The sequence below is a fragment of the Sitophilus oryzae genome, unplaced genomic scaffold (assembly GCF_002938485.1).
Source record: "Sitophilus oryzae breed Bouriz unplaced genomic scaffold, Soryzae_2.0 scaffold_1067_pilon_pilon, whole genome shotgun sequence".
Classification (NCBI taxonomy): Eukaryota; Metazoa; Arthropoda; class Insecta; order Coleoptera; family Curculionidae; genus Sitophilus; species Sitophilus oryzae.
In genome coordinates, this window is record NW_022145690.1 from 3,123,234 (window position 1) to 3,150,256 (window position 27,023).

The window sequence follows — 27,023 nt, forward strand, 5'->3', positions numbered from 1 at the left end:
TTTAAGAACATAAAATTCACACAAAAATAAAGTATAGTTTTTCAAATTTCCTAAATATGTCAAAAGATATTTAATAGAAAGAATATATGTTAATTCTATAAATCATATAAATTAATGCTTTTTTCTATTTTTTCAAAATTTTGTATTTTTAATTATTGCCATAGTGTTTGAATATAAAACAAATTTTACAATGACTTGTATTAAATGAATTGAAATTGATCAGTATAAATTTATAATAGTGCTGAAGTAGGTAGTTGAATTATTTGTATTAATTTTGTAGAAAATTGCGACTATAAACCTACAAAGAAAGTTACTTACTGCGTCAGTTTTTGTGAACTATCATAATCCAATTTTTTTAATTGTATTTGCCACTAGTTATACTGTAATAATTAGAAGACCACATTGAATGTAATTCAGACTAAAAGAGAAAAAATGGCCAATCAAAATTTCATCAGCTAACATTACGAAAATTGTGACAAAAAGGTATTTTGTAAGTATTTGATATGCTTTTAACAATATTTATTACTTGAAACAACAAAGAAAAAAAATAAAAGGAAAGACGAAACTAAATATATACAGAAAATTTAAACAGTTCTTGCAGTAACTATCCTCCGAAAGAAAGAATATTTTCTTTGATTTATGCTTTGTTTATTATTGTCGTGTATGTAAATGTTCATAAAAATTTATATAGAAGTCTCTCCTCTATATAAATAGGTGGCTAGAATGAAGTCATTCGTTTTCTTTTTTGATCACCTTGACCTTAAGATCTCTAATTTAATATTCGCGTTGAATATATTTAACCTCTTTAGAATTAGAAATTATGTTTATTTAATGTAATGTAATCGTTTTTATTGCCAATTTGTATATTTTTATTTTTTTATTCCGTTGTAATAAGATTATTACATTTATTTTATTATATTTTTGTTATTTATAATATTATTATTTATAAGAGTTATTCATCTTTTTAACTAAAAAAACATTTAGGCCTTACAAAGAACAAACCTAGAAGAAGGCCATTATGCTTAATTTTTGTTTTTTGTAATTTCATTCTAAAAAGCATTGGCAACTTATTTGTTATTTATACTCATTACTATAATTTTTAAATCATATCCATATTCTTAGTTATACGATTGTGTTTAAAAAATGTTTGTTGAGTTTTTTGAAGAAGTTTATAATATGTTAAGCGTTTAATTTTTTATTTAAATTAAAGAGAATTTTTATGTAGTTTTATTAAAAGCCGATATTTTGATTATTACAACTCTAGTTTTAAGTTGAACGACTGATTAATAATATTGGCCTTGTATGGAGCCCTATTCTTTTCAAGGCCCTTTGGAAGAGCTTAATAAAAGTTACACATTAGTTTAATTATTTTTTAAGTATCAATAGTAATAGTTATTGCCATTTCCGAAGAAAGAATTGTTCATAAAAGTGGAAGTGTTTGTTTGAAAATACCTTATAAAGAAGAAAATAATGACAGTGAGGTTTACGACTTTATGTTGGGTTTGTAATAAGTGGTTTCATGTATTTCGTTTATTAGAAGTAAACCCTTTCGAATTTGTTTTATAGATATTATTATTATTATTGTTTTATATATATTATTATATTATTCAGAATGTACTTTTTTGTACTTTATTTCCCAACTGCTTATTTATATTTGATGTTACAACAGCAAAATAATACACGATTTTATTACAATATACCAAAACACTTTACTTTTAACACTGGACGCGCGATTAACTAAACCAAAAATAAAAAAAATATAAAAAAATCCAATTTTTTGGCGAAAAAAGCCTTATAGACGTATTTCCGGGATCGAAATATATTTACTACCCCTAAATATATTTACACTTACTTAAAGCGCATTATGTAGCTCAAAGCAAAGATTTGTAACAATTTGTTTATTTTACATAAATCTTATTTTCGAATATTCATCTTGTGTGTTTTGTTTTCCACGTAATGTTTTTTGATAACTGTATTATTTGAACAGTTTTGAATAGAACCGAATTGATTTAACGTTGACTTCAAAACGAATTTTTCTTTGCTGAAACACTGTTAGTCTAAGAAGAATACAGTTAGTAAAGGAATTTTCTATTATAACTTGCTTCAGTGATTCGATTGCGAATAAGCGTATGTCCGTAATCGATAGACACAATAATGCGAATTATAGGCACGTATCTGCCAACTGTAAAACTAAAGCATAAAATATTTATTTAGAAACAATTGGGACGTTTTGCAACGTTGCTTGGGGAACAAAGGAAAAATTAACTGTCAACTCGATTTGAAAAATGTTAATACAGTTTGTTCGTCTATAACGTCATATTATTGAACTACATATTTTGAGGTTGAGGATTATAAACATGCTAATCATTTGGGATATAAAGGTAGCATTGTAATTATTGATATTTGTAATGTCTTATCGTGAAGGCAAGAGATTCCTTTGTTAAATAGCTGAGAAAATGAAATTAAGTTTGAAATGGTCGTGCGACCTGATACTGCTGCCATATTTTTACCCCCAAAATAGTGTTAAAGATTATTGTATCTTACATGACACCTTTTTAACATTGTTAGTGTTGTTTAATTAGTTTGACTAGAGACTTAGACAACGTGTGTTAAAACCTCCAAGAAAAATGCATTGGGGCTCAAATGAATATATGTAATGTGCTGTTCTTTCAGATTGTTTTTTTATTCAATCATAAGATCAGTTCAGATAATTTCCACAAGCTTCCAATGTTACTTGGTTTCCAATGTTACTTAGCTTCCACTTTAACTGCTTCCTTTATAGAACTGTTCGTTTTTATCCATGTTAATAAGTCCATATAATGGTAGCAGCTAAAGATAACGTAACAATGATTAATAATAAGATAACAACAAGTTAGTTTATTAATTTAGAATTGCGCTATTGTTTTTAAATCATTAGTAAAAAATTTTTAATTTTTAAATCATTAGTAAAAATACCATTTTTAAATCATCACAATTTCAGTTTGTTTTTTTTTGGGATTTAAAAAATATGTTCTAAATATAAATTTCATGCCAGTAGCTTTTGCCGAATTTTTTTTCGACATAAAATGGCAGTTACTTTTAATATGAATTGTGGCAACGACCTAGCTACGTGGAAACACCCATTAGAACACCGAAGTTAAGCGACGTAAGGCGATACTGGTGGATGGACGGGTGACCGGTTCGAAACTCTTCTGTTGTCACTTCTGTTGTCCAAGGGAAAAGTGTAAAATCTATTGATACACACTGCTCATTCACGCCGGTTCGAGGCCGGATGAGATCGGATATCTCGTGAGTAAGAGTTAATTTAGACACTTTCTAAGTCGGTAGGCCACTGACCATGATATGGCCGAGGACCGCGGTTCGGATTCCTTCTAAACAAAGTAGGCCCCGTCCAGATTAGCCCTGGCACCAAAAAGGAGACGTTAACTGAAATATTTACTTTACTCTAATATGAATTATTGTATTAATATAATTTGCTGCTCTGCTATACTCGTATTTTGTGATGATTTATAATGGTTAAAGGACACTTATAATTCTTGAGAACCGTAAGTTGGTAAATGAGTTTAGTATCGTTTCGCAGTTCTTCCTGAAAGTAGAGAAAACTGGTAAATATAGTACCTAGAAGTTAGACAGACACTAACGATCTATTACGAGGTTTAGTTATTATTTTCAGTGGACTAAGAAAATAATCTGTATTAAAGAGGTTGATACTATCTCCTGTTAAAAATGTTGACAATTGAATTTGTGAAATAATGAAACACAAACATGCCGGTAATTCTTAAAGAACTATTAACCATTTAATTTTTAAAGCACTATTATTATTAGTCAGTAGTTTCTTCCAAACAAGTTTACATCCATGGATCCATGGTAGCAGTATGGTAGATCAGAATCAGAAAGATACTAAAAATGAATTTGGATACATAAAGTCATAAAAAGAAAACAATATAGATGAAATGCATATCAAGAATATATTTTAAGTAATGATGAAATACAAACTTTTGATGACCCTAAGAGAAAAAACAGTGATTTTGTAGAGGAAACTAAAACTGGTACTGATAACGTTGATTTAAAGGATAATAAAGAAAACACTAGTAATGCTGCAGATACTAGTAAAGACAAAGAAGAAAAAAACTAATAGTTCAGAGTTTTCTGGGTATAAGTTTTTAGAAAATTTTGGAGAAATGGAAAAAACGCAAATTCTATATAATCAATATTAATTTTAGTGATGGAAATAAAACCAAAGTGCCTACGTTTTTCCATTTTTTAATAAATCATTTTGAATTGGAACAGTGGAACCATGATATTAGGAAATTTGCAGGGATAACTTGGGCCCGCATAGCCAAGAATAGACAACAATGGGCCCAACTATACAAAGTGAGTATCTAAATATGTAAGGGAGGCTACACCATAATTGGAAATGGTTGAATAAGCTGAAAATGATGATAATAATAATAACTAGCAAAAAAAAAGTTAAAGAAGTGATGACTAGACAATTTGAAACAAGATTGAAAAGTTTACTGAGAACCAAGCTAGATTCCAAATATCTAGTTAAGGCAATAAATACTTACGCACTTCCGGTACTCAGCTATTCTTTTGGTATTATAAAATGGACAAAGACAGATCTCGAAGCAATAAATAGAAGTATAAGAGTGCAGTTAACCAAATATCGCATGCATCACCCGCGATCGTCGAAGCACCGAATTAACATTCCCAGACATTTAGGAGGACGAGGAATACAAAAAAGACCTACTTAAGACCTGTAGAGAACAGAAAGAGCAACTTCGGCTATATTTCTACAAACAGCGTAAGGAATTACACCGTGCTATGGTTAATGCAGACGATAACTACACACCTTTAAATTTAAAACAAAGAGACCCAATTATTTTAAAAACTGATGAGGTCCAGGAACATGTTGGAGAATGGGCTGCAAAACAGCTACACGGAAGGTTTTATAGTGATCTGCAAAGGGATGACGTTAATAAAAGAGCGTCTTTGGAGTGGTTGGTCAAGGGAAACATTTATACGGAAACAGAGGGTTTTATGATGGCAATCCAGGATAATGTCATCAATACAAGAAACCATAGAAAGTATATTCTGAATGAAACATTGGATACCGATCTATGCAGAATGTGTAACCCTGCGAGTGAAACTGTTGAACACATTCTATCAAGCTGTCCCACCTTGGCTGGAAATAAATACCTTGAACGCGGCATAACAGAATAGCAACAATTGTATATCTGGAGATTGCTAAATTATACAACATCAAAATTAACGACAACGAACCCTATTACAAATACAAACCACCACCAGTAGTTGAAAACGAAAATGTCAAAATCTATTGGGACAAGACCATCATTACTGATATTAAAATTGAACATATATAATAGGCCAGACATAACAATTATTCTTCCTAAAGTTAAAAAAGTCTTACTAGTAGATATATCGGTTCCCAATAACAATGTTAAGTTAAAATACACAGAAAAACGTACCAAATATGAGAACCTTAGGAGCGGGGTTAAAAAAATGTGGGGCATGGATTCCGTAACAATTGTTCCCGTTATTGCTTCATCCATGGAGTTGATACCTGTAACTTTAAAAGAAAGTATGGAAGCTCTATCAATACCATGGGCTACTTACAGTAATATGCAAAAGTCTGTAATATTGGACGCAACCAACATTGTCCGGTCTGTTCTAGGACAGAAGACATTGTCGCTTGCCTATCGGCCGCACTATGCTTGACATATTTCCAGAAACCTGAGAATGAAATTGAGAATGACTAGTAAAAAAATATTTGAATAGAAAAAAGTAAAGTGAGTAGAAACTCTACGTTTTTCTAAGTTGTAAATTCAAGTTTTTTTCGTCATACTGTATTTTAAACTAAAACAAAGAATATATTATTAGCTCAGAGAGTATGCTCGCCCCTCACTTTACATAATACAGAAATAAGGAAAATAATTCAATGACGCAAGAATCTATAAAAGAATCGAAGAGTATGTTGACCTAGATAGGCCCTGTGTATTCCGTTTAGAGCCGCCCGGGGCTGTAGTCCGACTATGTTAATTTTCGATCATAATAAGCTGAAATGGCTGTTTCGGTACTGTTAATCGTGATGTTTATTTTATTATTGGCGGTTGTAAAGGTGTCCGGCGATGTATTTTTAATAGCCGTTGCGTGTAGTACATTTTTAAGATGTGATATTTTGACGTAAGACACCCTTGATTAATATTATTATTAAGATTTACGGTTTTTTTTATTTCTTCTTCGATGTAAATGATCTTAATTTTCAAGTTCTCGCAATAAGTTGAAAGAAAGCATCTTAGTTTTAGGTTTGTCCATTATTGCAATATTACATTAAACAGCTTGAACTTCAGTGATCTTTATTAAGATTTTACGTAACCAAAACTTGTTCTTTGTTATCGGACAAGGACAACCAGGACATAATATGTAAAACAGAATAATTGTTTTGGGTTACGTTAAATCGCAATAAAGACCAATCATGAAAAACGTGTACATTTGTGCATTAGTATAAATAATTAAACATACCAAATTTCATTTTTTTATCTAAAAAAAAAAAGAATTTTTCCAATTTTTTTATCTCAAAAACTGCGACTTTGACTGATTTTGATGTTATTACAAATTTTGTTGCAAATATTATTCCTATTCTTAAATTGAAAACCGCGTTTCGCTAGCTACTGTAATTTTGGAGTTACGATTTTTTAAAAGTTTTAACCCCCTCCCATACCCCCTTACCAACCCCCCACCCCCACCAAAAACTAATGGCCAGATTCTCGGGTGCCAAACAGTATTTTGTGCCAAATTTGGTTAAAACCGGTTTAGCGGTTTTTGAGTTATCGTGTTACAGACGGACAGACAGACACCATGAAAATATTTTGTATTTAGGTCATTTATGAGGTCACCATCAGTTAATGCGATCATTGATATCTTTTAACTAATAAACACAGTAGGTATCTAGAACAAGATGTTGGTATTGGTAATGATAGGATTGAATTTGAATTAACTTTTAAGAATGAACTTTTTTGGCAAATTAATATATTTCACAATGGAATCTTTCGAATTGCAACAACACAAATCACTAGTTTACCACAACACGCCTAGTTTACCAAAACACTATATTTTGAACACTGGAGACTTGCTAACTAAAATTGGGAGCGAAACGCGCGTCCAGTGTTGAAAGTAGCAGGATTTTGGTATATTGTGGTGAACAAGTAGTTCATTTGGCTTACATTGATTGATTTAGGAAATACCATTTAGTTCATTAAAGAAAACTTTGTTTTATTTTTCCCATATTGTTATTTAAAATATATCGATTATTAATCTTCTTTTTTTCTTTTCAGATAAGAAATACCCAATATCAAAATGAGTGAACGCAAGGGGATGAAAGGATTGGAGTTGTGGTGTCGTAAAATGACAGAAGGATACCCTGGTGTCAAAATTGAAAACATGACTACATCGTGGAGGGACGGCCTTGCTTTTTGTGCCATTATACATCACTTCAGACCCGATTTAATGTAAGTAATATTACTGATTGAGATTCTATCGTAATTCAGGCAAGGGCCCAGCTACGTCGAAACACCGGTTCCCATTATAGTACGAGAGCTAGCAACGTCGGAAAAACAAGTATTTTAAGACGTCTGGCTCTTTGATCTATCTTTTACTATACTCTCAAGAACAGCATGCGGCCCGTCTGGCTGCCGGTAAACGTTGCGTTCTCTACTGCGCATTGAAAGAAGATCCTATATTTTTATTAGTCCTTTAAATTCTAGTATTGAATATTAATCGAACATGTCTCCATAGCGCAGTGCGTAGAGTTTCCGACCACGCACCAATGATTCAGAGTTCGAATCTGGGTCAGGTCAAACACTTTTTTATTTTATTTTCGTTTATATTCTGATTGTAAAGTTTTAAATATTTGTTTTTGAATCACCATAATTATTTTTTAATACTCTACTATCAGAATATAAACGAAAATAAAATAAAAAACTCTTTGACCTGACCCGGATTCGAACTCTTATGAATCTTCGGTTCGTGGTCGGAAACTCTACGCACTGCGCTATGGAGACATGTTCGATTTATATTCAATACTAGAATTTATAGGACTAAATTAATAAAAAATATAGTATCTTCTTTCGATGCGCAGTAGTGAACGCAACGGGTATCGGCAGCCAGACGGGCCGTATGCTGTTTCATAGAGCATAGTAAAATATATGTCAAAGAGCCAGACGTCTTAAAATACTTTCTCGAAAACGTTGCTAGCTCTTAGACTATTAGAACACCGAAGTTAAGCGACGTAAGGCGATACTAGTGGATGGACGGGTGACCGGTTCGAAACTCTGTTTCGTGCTGTTGTCCAATAAAGGCACAAGTGTAAAATCTATTGACACACACTGCTCATTCACGCCGGTTCTAGGCCGGATGAGATCGGATATCTCGTGAGTAAGAGTCGATTTAGACACTTGCCAAGTCGGTAGGCCATTGTCCATGATATGGACGAGGACCGCGGTTCGGATTCCGCGTAAACAAAGTAGGCCCCGTCCAGATTAGCCCTGGCAGCAAAAAGGAGACGTTAACTTGAAATTTTTACTTTTTATCGTAATTCTTATTTTTAAGAATTCATTTTGAGATGGAGCTTTTTGAACATATTTTGGCATTTAGTATCGTGTCAGGTCAAGTGTTATGAAGTACTATTTCTATTTTCATTCCCAGCTTGTGGAAATGTTTTCTACTAAGTTCCCCTCATACGATTTATGATTAAATATAGGATTTTGTGTTATAAAAATTATGTAAACAATTTACTAGTACGGCAGTGTTTTAGCGTATTAATGTTAGCATATCTACCTGAACTTTAGTTATAAATATCTATGTCACCTGCAAAAGAGGGACAGATTTTACATTTAAATTTAACTTTTCTTTCCAAACCTACTTAAGTATAATGGTCTTCATTAAATTTACATAAATATTGCATACAATAACTAGATAGATAACCTTGCTGATGCTCCTCGCGACATTGCTGCTATAGTTAAAAATCCACACAAAAATATCCAATTTACTTTTATTACCTACTTACTTAAATACGAAACAATTTTTTCAATATATATTTGAGTATAGCAAGTAGTCCAGTATACAGGGTTGTTCACCACATACGACACGGAGTATTGTAGCTGAACGATTAGATTTTTACTAATTGTAAGTTTTGGGTTTGTTGAAAGACTATTAGACCTACAATTTAAAAATATTTTTACAAGATACAGAGTGTCCCAAATAAATAAAAAATATCAAAGTTGTATTTTTTTAAATGGAACACCCTGTATATTATTACATTTTTAGTTTCTATGATTAAAATAAAGGTAAATTTGATTAAGGTTTATCACCCTTAAACCTGGCCGTTTTTAAAATATTTTCAATTTTGTGAAATTGTAGTAAAAATTTTAAGGCTTTATTTCTCCAAGGGTATCAAAGTTTTTAATACTAAATATTTACTGAAGTTTAATTATTGATCAGTTATTGTGTTGCAATAATAAAAATAATACTACCTCGTACAGAGTGTCTAAAAATTTATTTTAAATAATTTCTAGCTTTCAACGGCAATAACTTGTTTAATTTAAATGGAACACCCTGTATATTTGAGGAGAATCAGACGCACAATTTAATTGTCCATCAAATTGTTTTATACCATTTTTACCTATCTCTTCAAGTTTTCGTAGAAAATGCCTTTTCCTCGACTTATGACCTTATTTATCAATATACCCATGGAATATTGACATTCTAGATTGTTTTTAAAGCAACAAATGTACAGGTGCTAAAAACGATAATATTACCAGCCTATTTGTATACAAAAATAAAACTATTTAAATATTTATAAAAGAGTGTACCATAATTAAATATATCACCATTATTTCCGCCCAAATACTAATTAATTACATATTTAACTGTGTTAGTTAATAAATTATTCTAAATAAATGTGGATTTGGAATCAGAAATCAATATAATAATAAGTTATGAAAATGAACGTCTCTGTTGTTAAATAAGCATCTTTCAAAAAATGAAATAAAATTTTTAAGGTGTTATTTTTTACCGCACTGTCTAATACACATACAAAATTAAGTTTTTTAGTATTTGAAGCAATTATTATTAATCAACGCAAACAGTCAATTAATGTAGTTTGAATACTGGAATCATATTAATTGGTCCTCTTTTACAAATATTTAGACAATTTTTAAAAATTGTCTAAAAAAATTTGTTAGATCTTTAAAAATAATCAAAAATGTCAATATTCCATGGGTATATTGATAATTGTGGTCTAAATTATAAGAAAATGCATTTTCTACGAAAACCTGAAGACATAGGTAAAAAATGATATAATACAATTTAATAGACAATTAAATTGTGCATCTGATTCCCATAAAATATACAGGGTGTTCTATTTAAATTATAGAAGTAATTGCCGTTTATTGTTAGTTATTATTTAAAATAAATTTTTAGACACTCTGTATAAGGTAGTATAATTTTTATTATTGCAACACAAAATTTAGTAAATAGAAATACTTCAGTACAATTATTTGGTTTTAAAAACTTAAATACGCCTGAAGAAATAAAGCCTTAAAATTATTACTGTATTTTGACATAAACCTAAATATTTCAAAAACGGTAAAATTAAAATGCGGTAAACCTTAATCAAATTTATCTTTATTTTAATCGTAGAAACTAAAAATGCAATAATATACAGGGTGTTCCATTTAAAAAAATACAACTTTGATATTTTTTATTTATTTGGGCCACTTTGTATGTAAAAATATTTTTAAATTGTAGCTCTAATAGTCCTTCAACGAACCCAAAACTTACAATTTGCAAAAATCTAATAGTTTAGCTACAATACTCCGCGTCGTATGTGGCGAACAACCCTGTATACAGTGTGAGTTTTTCAATAAGTGCAAATATTTTTAGGTGTAGTATATTTAGATTCCATAAACACGATTATGAATTTCTTCGCGAAAAAAAATGAAAATTTGGGATTTTTTGAAAAAAATTTGGATTTTTTTTTAGTTTTAAGTTAAAATATATAATTTGTTGATATTATGGCAACATAGGTAGTAGATTAAATTTATAAGAAAGAAAATCCAGAAAAGATCCAGTGGTTCTCAAAATTTTAGCAAAAAAATTATTTTTTTGGAAATTTTCAAAGTAAAACATTTCGGTTATTTTAGAGTTATTTGAATTTATTTATGTATTGTTGAAAAAATTGTTTCGTATTTTTTTTATCTTTAAATGTAAAATTTAAAATTATGTGTACAAATGCATGGCAGGAACACACAAAATTAAGAATTTATCTTCTATTTAATTTAATCCTTAATATTCCTATCACGGTTACAAAATTATATGCAATAATAATTCTTCATATAGGGAATTCTTGAAATATCAATTCAAATATGTATGCGGTCATGTGCATTCTTCAAACTTCCACAACCATTAAAGTCGTTTAAAAAAATAGTTTATAAACGGAAACAAACCATACCGAGCGGAATAACTAACATAAACGATACGGTTGACAATGTTTTCACTATGTCAAAAGTCTTAAAAGGTTCCGAGAAACTGCCTTTTTACTTGTGCCGATCTGTAGCTGCGGGCGATGATGTTGAAGATACAGATGGCCGATGTCGTCGCTGCTGCACCTGAAGGAGAGGTTTCTCTTTTTTTCTGTAAGCCGGAAAATTGCCAGGAGAGAGTCATAATAAAACAATACGTAATTACGGTAGAAGAAAAAAGATCGAGATGAAGTTCATAAAAAGCTTGTTTATTTGTATTGTTCAATGTCACATCTAAATAAATAAAAATGAAAGGTTTTTGTTGGTGAGCGCAGTCAGGTTGAAAAGGATTGGTTCGATTTGGCTAATTTTTAGTTAATAATGTTTGTATAATATAAATTAAAGTTTAAGATTTTTTTAATTAAGATTTTTACTAGAGGCACTTTCTACAAATAGTTCTAACTAAATAAATAGTTTTCCAAGTAATTTATTGCAGATCAAACTTTAAAGAATGAAATAATTTGTCTCATGGAATTTTTTATTTCTTAACTACAAACTACGAACTACCGAACTAATTCTTATAAGTTATAGCCTATACAAGGTGAGTTTTCTACGGTGTTCTCTATGAGTATCTCGGAAGCTGCTGGAGATAGAGTCGGTTAAATGGGGAAAGAATTATTGCAGTTTTGTGGGGTCATAAGTATGCGCCTTTAAGATTTTTGAAAAAGTTTATAGCTTACTAGATATTTCGAAAAAAAAAATCGGCTATTTTAAAAATGGTCCCTAATTCTATTATAATATATTTTAGACACAAATTTTTCAGATAAAAGTTGTAGATAATCACATTCTTAATGAGATTGTGTTAAAAATATACATGCATATTTATGAACCCACAAAACTGCATTTCTTTCCCCATTTAACCGACTCTCTATCTCCAGTAGTTTCCAAGATACCCATAGAGAACATCGTAGAAAACTTACCCTGTATATTATTCTGATGTATGTACAAGCTATATTATTGTAAAGTTTCATTAAAATCAATTTAGTTCTTTTTGCGTGAAAGAGTAACAAACATCCATACATCCAAACAAACTTACCTACACGTGTATGATATACATATACAGGGTGGTCCGAACTAAATAAGATAAAAATAAGTAAAAAAGTTTGTATAAACATATGTCCTAAATGCTTAGTTTCAGAGATACAGGGTGTAGAAGTTTCATTTTCATATCGATTTCTTCCAAATAATTTCTGAAGTAACGTCAATATTTGGATGAAAATTGGTGTTTAGGAGTTTTTTGACATGAGAAATTTGATTTTGACGTCAATATGACTCCTACTGGTAGAGGGCGCCACCTACATGCGTTTTAACTCTTTTGAAGCGTAACTTTAAAGCGGACTTTTTACGTAAAAAATATCTCGTAAAAATCGCTACGAGCAACCGTTCTCAAGATATTTAGAATGGAAATAGTCAATACATGTCATTATTGATGAAAAATAAACACGTTGAGAGAGTTACATAGTTATTTCACAGAAATAATAAATTTGGGAAATTTTTATTTTTTTTTAAATTAATCATAAATTTTTCTTAAAAAAATGATGATAAAACAGTTTCTGTTGAACTTTTGGCACAACAACTTTCAAATTTATGATCTCTGTCTAATAACTATTTAGTCATCATGTTTAATTTATGTCAATGATGACAGGTATTGATAATTTCGATTCCAAATATCTCGAAATAATATCTCTCCAATACTCGTAGCGATTTTTACCAAGAAACATTTTTTACGTAAAAAACGCCGCAAATGTATATTTTTTTTACTCAGTAGTTTTATACAGGACGAAAAGTTATTACTCTTCAAACCAGTTAAAAAATATGTAGGTGGCGCCCTCTACTAGTAGGAGTCATATTGATATAAAAATCAAATTTCTCATGTCAAAAAAGTCCCAGACACCAATTTTCATCCAAATATTAACGTTACCTACGTCAGAAATTATTTGGAAAAAATCGAAATAAAAATGAAACTTCTACACCCTGTATCTTCGAAACTAAACATTTTAGGACATATATTTATATGAACTTTTTTACTTATTTTAATCTGCAGAATGTGCTGCCGAAGTTTCCGGAATACAGTTCGGACCGCCCTGTATATTGATTAGCATTGAAGTTCTTCAGTCGTACTATGTAGTTTTCCTGTATATCTATGGAACAGTCGACATCCAATAATAAAATCAACTCCCACCCAAAGGCTTCCTATTCTGTCACATTCCCACATCACATACGCTGACAGAACGCACTTTTTAGAAAACTGTTTCTCTGTCACCCTGTATCTGTGTATATAGTATACATATTACTGTGTATAAGCCTGTATATTTAAGTAATCTGATGGCCCAATCTTTTTGTGCCTTCTTGTTTTTCAAATAACTGTATATTTTATTAACTTCCAAATCTTTTCATCTTATTTTATTAGTGTTTCTTTATAAAATTAGTGGTAAATTACAGGTTTAATTTTATATCTCTAAACATTTTTAATAGTTTTTTTCTTTCTTATAGAATAGGACAATGTTGTATAGTTAGTAGAGTAGCAGATATTAAAACTCCATAGTATTACAATATTCAAACACTGTTCAGATTGTTTTACTCATAATTTCCATTTATTAACATCCACTTAACAGTTTTTACCAACAGTTCTACAATGTTTTCTTAATAGAAAGCTTTCTACTTCACAAGGAAAATATTAACGATTTTCTTATTCTCCACGAATTGCCTAATTGTTTCTGACATACAGGCAGTGCGAGTCAACGTCTCACTAATGTATGCGATGACCTTATATTTGTCTATATTTGGTAAAAATACCGGATAACGAAGGTCTTTTAGTAAAAAGTTCCTCTTCTCTCTGTTCTTTTTGCCTTGTAAACTCCATAAAAGAAGAGACATTATACCTAAGTTCATGTTTAGTATCGACTTAATAATAAACCTGCATTGCTGTTATTAAACACACCTTTATAAATTGATTCAAGGTTTTATCTCATTCGATACTTATTATTAATTTTGTTTAAATGTTGAAACGCTCGTTCTTTGTATGTGTTTTTTATTCCTCAATTGGCAAGCGTGGAAATTTTAAATAAGGAAGTATATAAAAAGTTTCTTTTAACGATTATTGATATTTGTATTTATTTAATACCGGAAATGGAAAGTGAGGAAGCTTTACGTGCAAGTAATTAATATTTTTTTCTGCAATTTCTATTTTAAATCAGTTTTAATATCATTATTTTTTTTCTTATCTTTTTCATCTAGATTGTTTGATCATTATAAAATGATACTCGATTGAGCAAGTTTATGGTTTATATAAGCGATACCAATTAAACTTTTAGTTACGTAATCGAGGGTGCGATTTTTAAATTCATTGTTGCCAACCATGGCCATATTTGGCACCGGGATGACTAACTGGAATTTAAATTTCTCGCTGGGGATTCAAGTGGTTGCTCTGCTGTAAAAAATGTGAAGTTTGCTCATTCATTTATTTATTTCCTGACATTGTCATTCGTTTTGACACTTCAGTTTTGTATTACGAGTTTTTGTTTTTAATGGAATTTTGTTGATACTTTAACCAAACCAAACCAAACAAAACAAACAAAGAACGCTTTATTGTACAAAAAGCCAAAACAGCTTCATCGACAAAGCACTCACAAACAACAAAATCAAAAAAAAAATACAAACAAAAAATACACAATACAAATAATACAATTCAAAAAAATTTAAGCAGAATTTACTAGCAGAACTTCGAACTAGCAGTGGGGAACTAGTGGGAAGTATACAAGATAACTTAATAACCATTGCAAAAAACTCATCGCAACCTTAGTAGAATATTTTAAACGGAAAAGCGGTAGTAATGGTTCTTTACGTCCCTTAAGGTGGTGACTTGTTCATGTAAATAAAAACTTTTTAAATATTTATAATTAATTTATTTTGGTTCCTAAATTGTTTTGATTAAAAGGGAATAAAAGTGGGCAACGCTGGCGCTGTGCCGGTCAAGCTTAATCACGTGACTAAAAGTTTATTTGGTATAATCTATATGTAACTCTTTAGCATTGTCTGTAAACTTTGGCATTGATATTTTTGAAGCATGAATTAATTAATTCAGCATAATTAATCAATTAATTGGATCGTTTACGTTCATAGAGGGTGTTACGTATATAGTAATATTTTAATTTACATTTTGAAATTTAATTTACATATACATTTCCACTTCTCAGTTTATCAATTAGTATTCGAATGCATTTAATTGTTATTAGAGTTTATTAACCTAACCTTTAATAAATTATTAGCCGACCATACCAACAGGTATGATAGGCTATTAAGATCGGCAAAAAAAAAGTTTTTTTAATTTTATTCAAAATTAGTTATATTTGGGTCATAAATTTGACCACATAATTGGACCTAGATACAAAATATTTTCATGGTGTCTCTCTGCCTGTCTGTTTGTCTGTCTGTTTGTCTGTCTGTTTGTCTGTCTGTTTGTCTGTCTGTTTGTCTGTCTGTTTGTCTGTCTGTTTGTCTGTCTGTTTGTCTGTCTGTTTGTCTGTCTGTTTGTCTGTCTGTTTGTCTGTCTGTCTGTCCGTCTGTCCATCTATCCGTCCATCCGTCTGTAACACGATAACTCAAAAACCGCTAAACCGATTTTAACCAAATTTGGCACAAAAATACTGTGGCACCCGAGAATCTGGCCATTAGTTTTTAGTGGGGGTGGGGGGTTGGTAAGGGGGTATGGGAGGGGGTTAAAAATAAAAAAAAATCGTAACTTTAAAATTACAGTAGCTAGCGAAACGCGGTTTTCAATTTAAGATTATGAATAATATTTGCAACAAAATTTGTAATAACATCAAAATCAGTCAAAGTCGCAGTTTTTGAGATATTCCGTGTTTCCGTAGTCCGTTTTTGAGAAAGTCCGTGTGGAGAACTTCAAACTCCCATCGGACGCGACCCCCGGTGGCGGATAGGGGAAATAACCGCGGACCAAAATTGGAAAAATTCCTTTACTTTGAAACTAAAAGAACTGCCTACCAACTTTTTATTAACATATTTTTAGGCATATGTTAGTATGGGCGGCTATACGTGCCCATTTTGCCATTTTTTTATGAATTTATATTTTTTTTTAAAAATCTGCTGACATTAAATCATAAAAAATAAAAAATGCTGTATGTGGGGGGAAGGTAACCGTAATAGTATTTTGAAGAGACATAAATCCTCAATTGAATATCGGAATAATATACCTACTGTATGTTTCATTTAAAGTAAAAGTGTAACTTGCTTTCAAAGGTGACCAATATTGGATAGTGGTTTTGTCTCGCCCGGTATAACTTTTCGGGTAAAGTTTTTATTCGGTTTAACGTCAGTTGGTTTTAACTGCAAATCAGACTAAACAGGATATGTTACAATTAGGTAGCTTTTATTGAAATTCAAAATTTTTATTCATTTTTAGGAAATGTTAAATATGTCAAAAACTTTATATTTTACTCATAAATAAAATCTAATGAGAGCCTTATTTTTTCATAATCCAACAATTCATTAATAATATATGGAGTGTTTCGTTGCGAATAACAAAACGTTGATGTAGTTTATTTTAAGAACACACTGAAGCACTACCCTGTATACTAAAGAATTATAATTTGATTAAATAAAAAAAATAAGTTTTATGTATTGAATTCTGTTGATATGTCTAATTTTATGATTGCCTAGAATTTTAGCATTCTTTTTTTAACTTAAGATGTTCATTTTATTCCTTAGCTCTCTCACATATTTGAACAATTTATATCATTATAATACACGTTAATTACGAGTACATTATTATCGGATAACAATATTAAAGTCAACTAATTATATTATTTGTTAATATTTGTACTATAATAAATTTTTAACAAAACGGTAGTATACTGATTTTAAGATATTTAATGTCACTCAAATGAAATGATTCATATTTATCATTTTTTCTATTTCTTAATGCAGAAAAACCGATATAACTGTATATCCTTTATATTGTTTCTTACATTGTCGCCTACAAAGGAAAGAAAAAAGAAAGTCCGGAAATTGTGCATTATTTAATTAATTGGCTACATATAAGAACAATGTAGAAAACATTACTGCATATAGGGGGACATTATTAAACGGAATTATATTTCTGCTTTTCTATTTTGGTCGCTGATCAAATACAATAGCTCAAGTCCTTTATTTAGAAATTGAAAGTCCTATTGTTTTCAGTAAGTTGTGTCTATAAGTTATTAATCCATAAAATTATATATTTTGGTGCTATATTAAAATTGTAATTAATTTTCGAAGATGTATAAAAAGTACGGTATTCTAATTAATGTACTATACCGGGTGCTCTCTAAAGTGGCTCACCTCTATAACTTTTTTTATTTTTTCAGATAAAAAATTGAGATTTATGACATAGATTAGAATTGATTGACGTATTCAATTGTTTTCGGTCACTTCCTGTTTCACTATAAATGACTACAACTTGATTTTCCAGCCTCGGTATTTTATTACTTGATTCAACAGAAAATAACACTCTGAATAGAATGATATATCATATGTCAACTTTTGACATTTTCGAATATGGCTTATTTGAAATTGCAACATGCGATTCATAACGACAATTTGACTTGAAATACCAAGTGTGTGGTGCCAAATTATTCGTAAAAAAATGCCTTTTCCAAATATGCTAACGAGTCAACCTCGTTCCATTTGAAGAAAATGAGATTTGATTAAAAATACGATTTGCAACTTTTAACCGACCAGGACAAGACACTAAAAACATTAGACGATCAAATCTACTTTTCCAGCCATACTTGAAATTTAAAATACAATTTTGGTTTTAGCAAAAATGTCAAAATTTGAAATATGACATATGAATTCTGTTCAGAGTGTCATTTTCTATCGAATAAAGTAAAAATATACCGATGGTGCTATTTAAAAATCAAAAGTTGTAGTAATTTCCGGCGAAACAGGAAGTAACCAAAAACAATTAAATACGTCAATCAATCCTAATTTATGTCATATACTAACATACCAAATCTCGTTTTATTATCTGAAAAAATAAGCCACTTTTGAGACGCACCCGGTATACCCGAGTGTCTAGTGATGATACTGATAGTACTGGTCTTGGTCTTGCAAAAAATATAAGAGCACGACTAGCCCTTGATTTGCAATGAGTTGAGAAAGCAGTGAATATTTAATATATTCATTTTTCATAAACTTTTAACTTTAACCTTTTTAAAATTAAAATCCAGTGTTAGAAATTTGAATTTATCATGACATTTGTTAAGGAATATTTTTGGTCTTTCTCATTACGACATTCAGCAAGTTAATAGCAAAATTAATTATTGGCTTGGTAAAACGTAAAAGTAAACGTGACTTTTTTATCCTCGTTTGTATAGGAATAAATTATTTTTTATTATTATAGTCGATTTACTGCTTGGATGATTTGATTTTTAAAAATAACTTTCTATTTATGCACGTCCAATACGACGACATAATACTGAGGAGTATTTATTATGCTATAAAAGTAGCAAAACCGGATAAAACTTAGCTGAAGGCGATGAAAAGTGTGACTAAATCGTTTATATATCGTGCCATTTCATTTTTTTTATTATTTTCAAGGATAACTCATGTTTGATATTGTCACGGGATGTTTTAGATTTTATTTTATAAGATATCCATGTAAATCGAGCCTTTGATTAACAAGGTAATGCTAGGTTGTTTTATGTACATTCATAAATCGAAGACTTCACGTCGCTAACTAGTGCGATAATCATTAAGCAGGTTGAATAATTTGCTGACTGATAAATATTGAGATATTTTTTCATGTAATAAAGCGATAGAGCTTTATTTTATCATTATTTAATTTTTTTGCTGTTTTATGTTTCTTTAATTATTATATTCTAAAAAACTTATTTTGCCTTTCTTAGAGCAGAAACAAATTAGTCTAAAGATTTACTCATTATTGGATAGCGTTTGCACTATTGTAAACTCTATTGAATATTCAGTATTGAGATTTGAAAAAAACTTTAAATCTTTTGTTAAATAAAAGAGAAACTGCAGTAGAAAAGTCCAATAAGTGGAGTTTGGGGTTAAGACAAATTGCACTAAGGAATGAAGTTAAAAAAGCTTACAAAGTGCAAAAACTTCTGCAATACGAAACAAATGCTTTTAGATTTTTACTTTTTTGTATCTTCTACACTTTTATTTTTAATGCTTTATCATTGCCAACATATATTTCAGTGACGAGCGAATACAAGAACCAGATCAAGTTTTTTTTTGTTTGGGAGCCACCAGATTTTTGTCTGTATTTCCATCCATTTTAGTGCCGTAACCATAGTAATATCAGTGATTAAGAAATTATACCTGGAAAAACGGCAGTTCTAAAAAGTTTTCTAAAATATACAATAAAATTTAAAAGAAAATGCACGATTTTTAACACCTCATGGACATGTTCCTGGGGGTCGAAATATACTACATACCACTAAATATATTTACACTTATTTAAGACTCACCCTGTATACAGGGTGATTCCTGTAAGTTGGTCATGCTTTCAGGGAATGATGGGGGACGTCGAAATATTAATTTTGATATAGCAGTCGGATATAGGGGTCGGAGGGTGTTAAAGTTTTTGAAAAATTAATGATATTCTTTAATAGCTTTTTAACAGTTGAAGGTATCGCTATAAAATTTTATTATAAGAGTCTACCTAACAGAGACACTTTAAATGTAAAACGAAGAGGTTTTAGTTTCAACCAGTGGCGTAGATGTGATACGCATCGGGTAATTTTTTCAAAAAAAAATAGTACGCCACTGATAAAAATAAATATTTCGGAGTTTTTTTTATTTACTTGATTTATTTTCAAGAAAAAATGTCTCTTGCAACTTTCTCCTATCTAACACCATTTTGTCACAATTTAAAAATAAATAAATTTTTAAATGAGAACCTTAAATATGCGAATTATTATAATTACCTTAAAACTAAGAATTTTATTATTAACAATAAAAAAATTCTAATTAAAATTTACAATAAGGAGCTAAATTTTCAAGGAGCTAAATCTTGGCCAATTTAAATTCACATGTAAGTGATGAAGGGAGCTGACGGTGCACATGTGTTTTCTGCCCTCTAGTTATAACAATTCGCTGTATTTAACGTTCTCATTGAAAAATGTTTTTATTTTTAAATTGTGACAAAATGGTGTTAGATAGGAGAGATTTGCAAGAGACATTTTTGCTTGGAAATAAATCGAGTAAATAAAAAAACTCTAAATCGAGTAAATAAAAAATTGTATTTTTTATCAGTGGCGTACTATTTTTTTTGCAAAAATTACCCGATGGCGTATCACATCTACGCCACTGGTTGAAACTAAAACCTCTTCTTTTTTACATTTAAAGTGTCTATATAGGTAGACTCGTATAATAAAATTTTATAACGATACCTTCAACTGTTAAAAAACTATTAAAGAATATCTTTAATTTTTCAAAAACTTTAATACCCTGTATCTTGCGTAAGAGGCATTTCCGACCCATAGTGTGCTATATCAAAATTAATATTTCGGGGCGTCCTGTATTATTCCCCGAAAGCATGACCAACTTACAGGAATCACCCTGTATACATATATTGAATCAGCATTTCTTCCTTTAAAATTTTATACAAAAGTCAGGAAACACTATTTGCAGTAAATTAAAACAATAACTTTTAATATCATAATATTTATTTGAATGATTCAATACAATAATAAATAATATAATAACAAATACAGCAAAATTCTGTATATTTGGACAAAAAAAAACTTTTTACGAATATGGTTTAGCCTTGATGGTTGATGGCAACCCTAAATCACATATTTGCTGCCAATAATTTTAAGATTTTTTTATATTATTTTCTATTCAACATATTAAGATAAGTAAATAAAAATTGTAGATATATTTTTTTTTCATTATTATCTATAAAAATAAGATATAAATAAAAAACGTGAAAAAAATGCAAGACCGCAAAAAGCATGCTGGGTGTTGGTCTTGGTCTTGCAGATCTAACGCTAGTTTTGGTCTTGGTCGTGTTTTTTGTGTAAGATCAAGACCAGTCTCACTCATCACTGTTATTATCACAAAAAAATTCTTGCAGTTGTTATTAATGTTAATCTTGGATTATTATGATAATTTCGATGTTTTCGATGATATGGATCAGTGTCATCGGTGTCAGTAAATATCAGTTTCAAATATTGTTTGTTCTGGTAATATTAATATTCTTTCGATTTCTTCCTTCCTGGATTTTTAAATTTCTCAATTATCTATTTGAGCCCAGCATACTTTGTTCTTAAGTTATTAAGTACTAGACTCTATAAACTAATTATAAAGAAAGAATGTGCTATTTCTTAAACGATTTAGATGTAAACCATATTTTTTATTTAATTTTGTAATATTTAAGGTTGTCTCTACCAATTCAGGTCCGCATTTTCCGCTTCTAAATTAACAACTACGAGATTAAAACAGATATCAATCTTTCAGTACCTAAAAAGGAATAGGTTTATTATAAATAAAAAATAGCCCATTTATTAAACGGTTTCGATGTAAAACAATTTCTTAGAAGGTCGCTACTAATAAGCTTTTGTTTCAGTATCAATTTAAGGAAGTGCTAGACCAGAAAATATCTATTTTTAACTAGCTGATATAAGTTGGTACGGTATCTATTTTGAAATTTAGTCCTTGTTACCATTGGAGCGTTCACTACTTTTATGTACCTCGTAAATTTCGTAAAAAGAATTTATGATATGTTTTTAACATCCTAATAATTTCAAAATATGATCTAATTACTTCAAGCAAGGATAAATTGTTACTATTAGTTAGTAATGTTAAGCAACTAAGAATTACACTTCTCAGTTTTGTCCTCGTACTACATAAAAGGAATACAAATAGAGTAAGTCTTGTCTTGCTGAAATCCGTGCGACATACAAAAATAAACGTGGCAACGCCGCTCCGCACCGTCCTCGCCGCGACTCGCCCCACCAATGTCATTATAAGTTTTGTCGTCAACGAGGTTCGTGCGTCGAGTGTTTTTGTAAAGTGTTTTTACGTGTTTACGGCGAAATGGGTAGAAACAGGTCCAAAATGAAATTAAAAAGAGGCTGAAACGGAAGCAGAATCGCCTAAACCAACTTTGGGAGCGTTTAGAGGATGTATCAAGTAAGTATTATCAGTTTTTTCATAACCTAGGTAAAACAGTGCACATGGAAACGGGGGAGGCGTGTTTTCAGTAAATTATCGCCTCTATACTCTCTGGTTAACCATACTTTAAATAAAGAATTGCACAACTACGTGTGAATTTTAATATCTAACCTAACCTAACTCCTTGACCCAGTGGTCTTGCGAAGTATGGTTGACAGTAATATTTTGTTTGAAGGCCCAGTGGTCAACAAACTTAATAATTATGCGTTTCATTGCAGGCGATGACGCATCATCCTCCGGCAGTGATGATTCTTCCAGTGAAGATAATCACTCTGGTTCCGAAAGGGAAGGCGGAGCCCAGTGAATCTCCCGCTTGAACCCATCGATAGCCCGGCGATAAATGCAGGCAGTAACAAACCAAACACCTCGGACGCAATAATTACCTTATTAGGTATATACAAAAGTTACCCAACAGTTTGGGAAACAATAATAAATGTAATTATTTATTATCATAGGTAAACAACCAAACCTTACCCAACAGTTTGGAGAAAAATTTCACGAAGATATTGTAATGCGCTGGAGCGAATTTCTAAGAAAAGGGGTGAAAAAGATGACAAAAAGCTTTGATCGACAGTTACCCTATCGTAGGAAACTGTAAAGAATTACTCGCACCTAAACTAAACATGGAAATTGCAACATGTTTAAACGAAAGCTTGAACCGACAAGACATGTACCTTAGTAGGATACAAGACGAAATTGGGGTAGCCATCTCCGCTTTAGGGAAACCTTTAGGCAATTGCTTCCCTAATCCAAGCGAACAGTCTAATGAATTCTTAAAACCCAGTATTGATGCGGCGAAAATCTTAACTAATGTCCATCATAGCATATCTACACACAGGCGCCATGTTATTCTACCTCATCTGAACAGCTCGGTGAGGAAGATCATCGAAGACTACCCAATAGACGAGTTTTTATTTGGGGACAAGTTTGCGGAGAAACTGAAGTCATCCAAGGAAATACAGAAGACGTCCTCAGATCTTAGATTACAGAACCCCTCCACCAGTTCAAAAACTACCAGCGCCCCAAATACAAGTCCAAATACAAGAACCAATGGAACTACAAAGCGAAGGGTCGGAACACCCAAGGGGTCTCATACAACCAAGCCCGGCAGAAAAGAAAAAGGACCCAATATTAATGGTGAGCATAAAAAATGATCCGCACATGTGTGTCGGCAAGACTAGATCTAGATTACATTATTGGGAAATGCTGACAAGTAACCCTCAAGTTTTAAGTTGGTTAAGGGGAATTAAATTTAACTTCATATCATCCCCCCCTACAAGACATTCCATTAAAGAACCTAAGTTAACACGGTTAGAACATGAAAATTGTAAAAAATTAATTGACAGCATGTTGGAAATGGGCGCCATTTCCCGTTCAAAAACACAATATGTTTCTTCATATTTTCTAAGACAGAAAACAAACGGTGAGTACCGTTTCATACTTAATTTAAAATCTTTAAACTGTCACTTAGAAGCCCCCCACTTTAAACTTGAGGATTATCGCACTGCCATTAAATTAACATACCCTGGTTGTTTTTTTACCCTAGTAGACTTAAGGGATGCATATTTTTCAATACAGATAAATGAAAAAATATAGGAAATTTTGCGGTTTTGCTTTCAAAACGAACTATTTCAATTTAATTCCTTACCTTTTGGTCTCTGTTCGGCCCCGTTCATCTTTACAAAGATAATGAAGCCCGTACTTCATTTCCTTAGAACACGTGACATAATCTGCGTTTGTTATTTAGATGATTTTTTCCTCATCAGCCCTACTATGGAGAAAAGCAAAAAAGACATCACCCTAACCCTACAAGTGTTGACAAATCTTGGTTTTAACGTAAACTACGATAAAAGCCAGTTAAATCCCAATAATACTTGTTGTTTTTTGGGCTTTTTCATAGATTCGAAAAACATGCGTCTTTCGCTACCCTCAGAAAAAAGCCAGCTAATCATATCTTTAATCAATGACGTGTTGTTAATACGTATCTGTTCCATAAAGCTTTTCGCTAAAATAATTGGTCACTTAGTAGCAGCCTGCCCAGCAGTAAGGTACGGACCACTGTATATAAAATCTCTCGAGGGGGGAAAAGTATAAAGCCCTAAAGAGCGGAAAATCATACAATCATAATATATCCTTATCGCGAGGGGTCAGATCAGACTTGAGTGGTGGCAGAATTCATTAGCATGTTCATATGTTCCAATTTTTCAAGGCAACTACGACATCACTATTTTCACAGACGCTTCAAACAGTGGTTGGGGCGGTAGTTGTAATAACGAGAACATTCACGGTTTTTGGCTACAAGAAGAATCAAAAAATCACATAAACTGGTTAGAATTGGCAGCAGCTTTTCATTGTTTAAAAGCGTTTACCAAGTCTTTTACACATATGAACATACTATTGAAAATAGATAACGTCACTGCCATAGCATTAATTAATAAAATGGGTAGCGTTAGACACAGAAAACTTAACACTATTACCAGACATATCTGGCAATATTGCGAATCAAAAGGCTTATATATTTTTGCAACATACATTAGCTCTAAAAATAATAAACAGGCAGATTCTGAGTCTCGCTGTAAAAATATTGATACGGAATACGAATTAAATAATATTCATTATAAACGCTTATGCCGCATTCATGGAACTCCGCAAATAGACCTTTTTGCCAGTCGAATTAACGCAAAATGCGCAAGGTATAATTCTTGGAAACCGGATCCGGGAGCATCGGGAACTGATAGTTTTACCACATGTTGGTCACAGGATTTCTTTTATGCCTTTCCCCCATTTAGCCTAATATTAAAAATGCTTAATAAAATCATAATGGACAAGGCAGAAGGTCTAGTCGTAGTACCATGGTGGCCCACACAACCTTGGTTCCCCCTGTTTAAGAGATTGGTTGTGGGGAAAATATTATTCTTTAAGCCAAGTAAAACCTTACTTTTATCGCCTTTCAGGAAACCTCACCCCTTATGGCGGACAATTACCCTGGCTGCCGGCCATTTATCAGGGAAGCCTTTGTAAAGAAAGGGTTTCCCGAAGAGGCCATTGCATCCATAGTAGCATCAGTAGCTGACAGTACACTAAAACAATATGACACCTGGTTTAAAAAATGGTGGGGTTTCTGTTGTGACATAAATCACGATAAATGGTCCTACGACCTTACTACCTTTATTAAATTTCTAAGTATACAAGTAGATAACTCTAACTCTTATTCGTCCATTAACGCGTGCAAGTCAGCATTATCCTTTGTACTCCCCATCGACACTCGAGATGAGGGAATAATTAAAAGATACTTAAAAGGCATTTATAACCAAAGGCCACCAAGGCCAAAATACAATACAACCTGGGATCCTCACCCAGTACTGAGTCTGTTAGAAAATATGTTTCCTTTAAGTACTTTATCCTTAGAAAAGTTATCACATAAGTTAGTTACTTTGTTAGCAATTATTACGGCGCATAGAGTACAAACATTCTCAAAAATTAGATTAAGTTATATAAATCAGTTTGATGATAGGATCGAAATACTGATCCCAGATACCGTCAAAACTAGCGGGAAAAATAAATTTCAACCTGTGCTAAAGTTACCATTCTTTAGAGACAAACCAGGGTTGTGTTTAGCATCTACGGTTTTATTTTATCTAAACACAACTAAAAGCCTCCGCGCCGATAATAATGATTATTTAATACTGACACACAGGAAACCTTATCATACGGCCACAAGCCAAACGATAAGTAGATGGATCCGCTCGACTCTAAAATCCGCGGGTGTTGATACAAGCAAATTTTCAGGCCACAGCACTCGGCATGCCTCAACTTCGGCCGCATACCGAGGCGGAGTTAACATTGAGGAAATAAGAAAATATGCAGGATGGACTGAAAAATCAAACGTTTTTAATAAATTTTATAATAAACCAATATCAACACCGGCGGATCTCTTTGCAAAAGGGGTCCTCCAAGGATCCAGTATTACCTGTTAAAATAAGAGTTCCTTACTTTAAGATTTAGTGCGTTCTGTTCCTTGTAATTACGTTATATACCTATATGTTTGTTACAATGTAAACATACAGTTTAATGGTTATATTATTATATTTCGTTACACACCTTTAAAAGGTGCCTTTCCTATAAATATATACAAATTACTTAAGTATATATTATACAAAGCTTATAGGGAATAAAGCTATTTTCTAGAGATCGTCTTTTCATTCTCTAAACAGCTACTCT

The 27,023-nt window shown here is 31.4% G+C and overlaps 2 protein-coding genes across 3 annotated transcripts in view; both read left to right on the top strand.

Moving 5' to 3' along the window:
- The window catches only part of LOC115879954 (MICAL-like protein 1), a 246,258-nt gene that overhangs the window by 131,413 nt on the left and 87,822 nt on the right, over positions 1–27,023 (top strand). For both annotated transcript variants that reach the window (XM_030897021.1, XM_030897030.1), the window contains one exon: positions 7,356–7,529. In XM_030897021.1, coding sequence (XP_030752881.1) covers positions 7,378–7,529 — 152 coding nt within the window. In that variant the 5' untranslated portion in view covers positions 7,356–7,377. The remainder of the gene's footprint in view (positions 1–7,355; positions 7,530–27,023) is intronic.
- LOC115879981 lies at positions 23,369–26,991 on the top strand. The gene is made up of 2 exons (XM_030897058.1): positions 23,369–23,939; positions 25,757–26,991. The coding sequence occupies exons 1-2, from the start codon at positions 23,426–23,428 to the stop codon at positions 25,873–25,875; spliced, it is 633 nt and encodes a 210-aa protein (XP_030752918.1). The 5' UTR covers positions 23,369–23,425; the 3' UTR covers positions 25,876–26,991.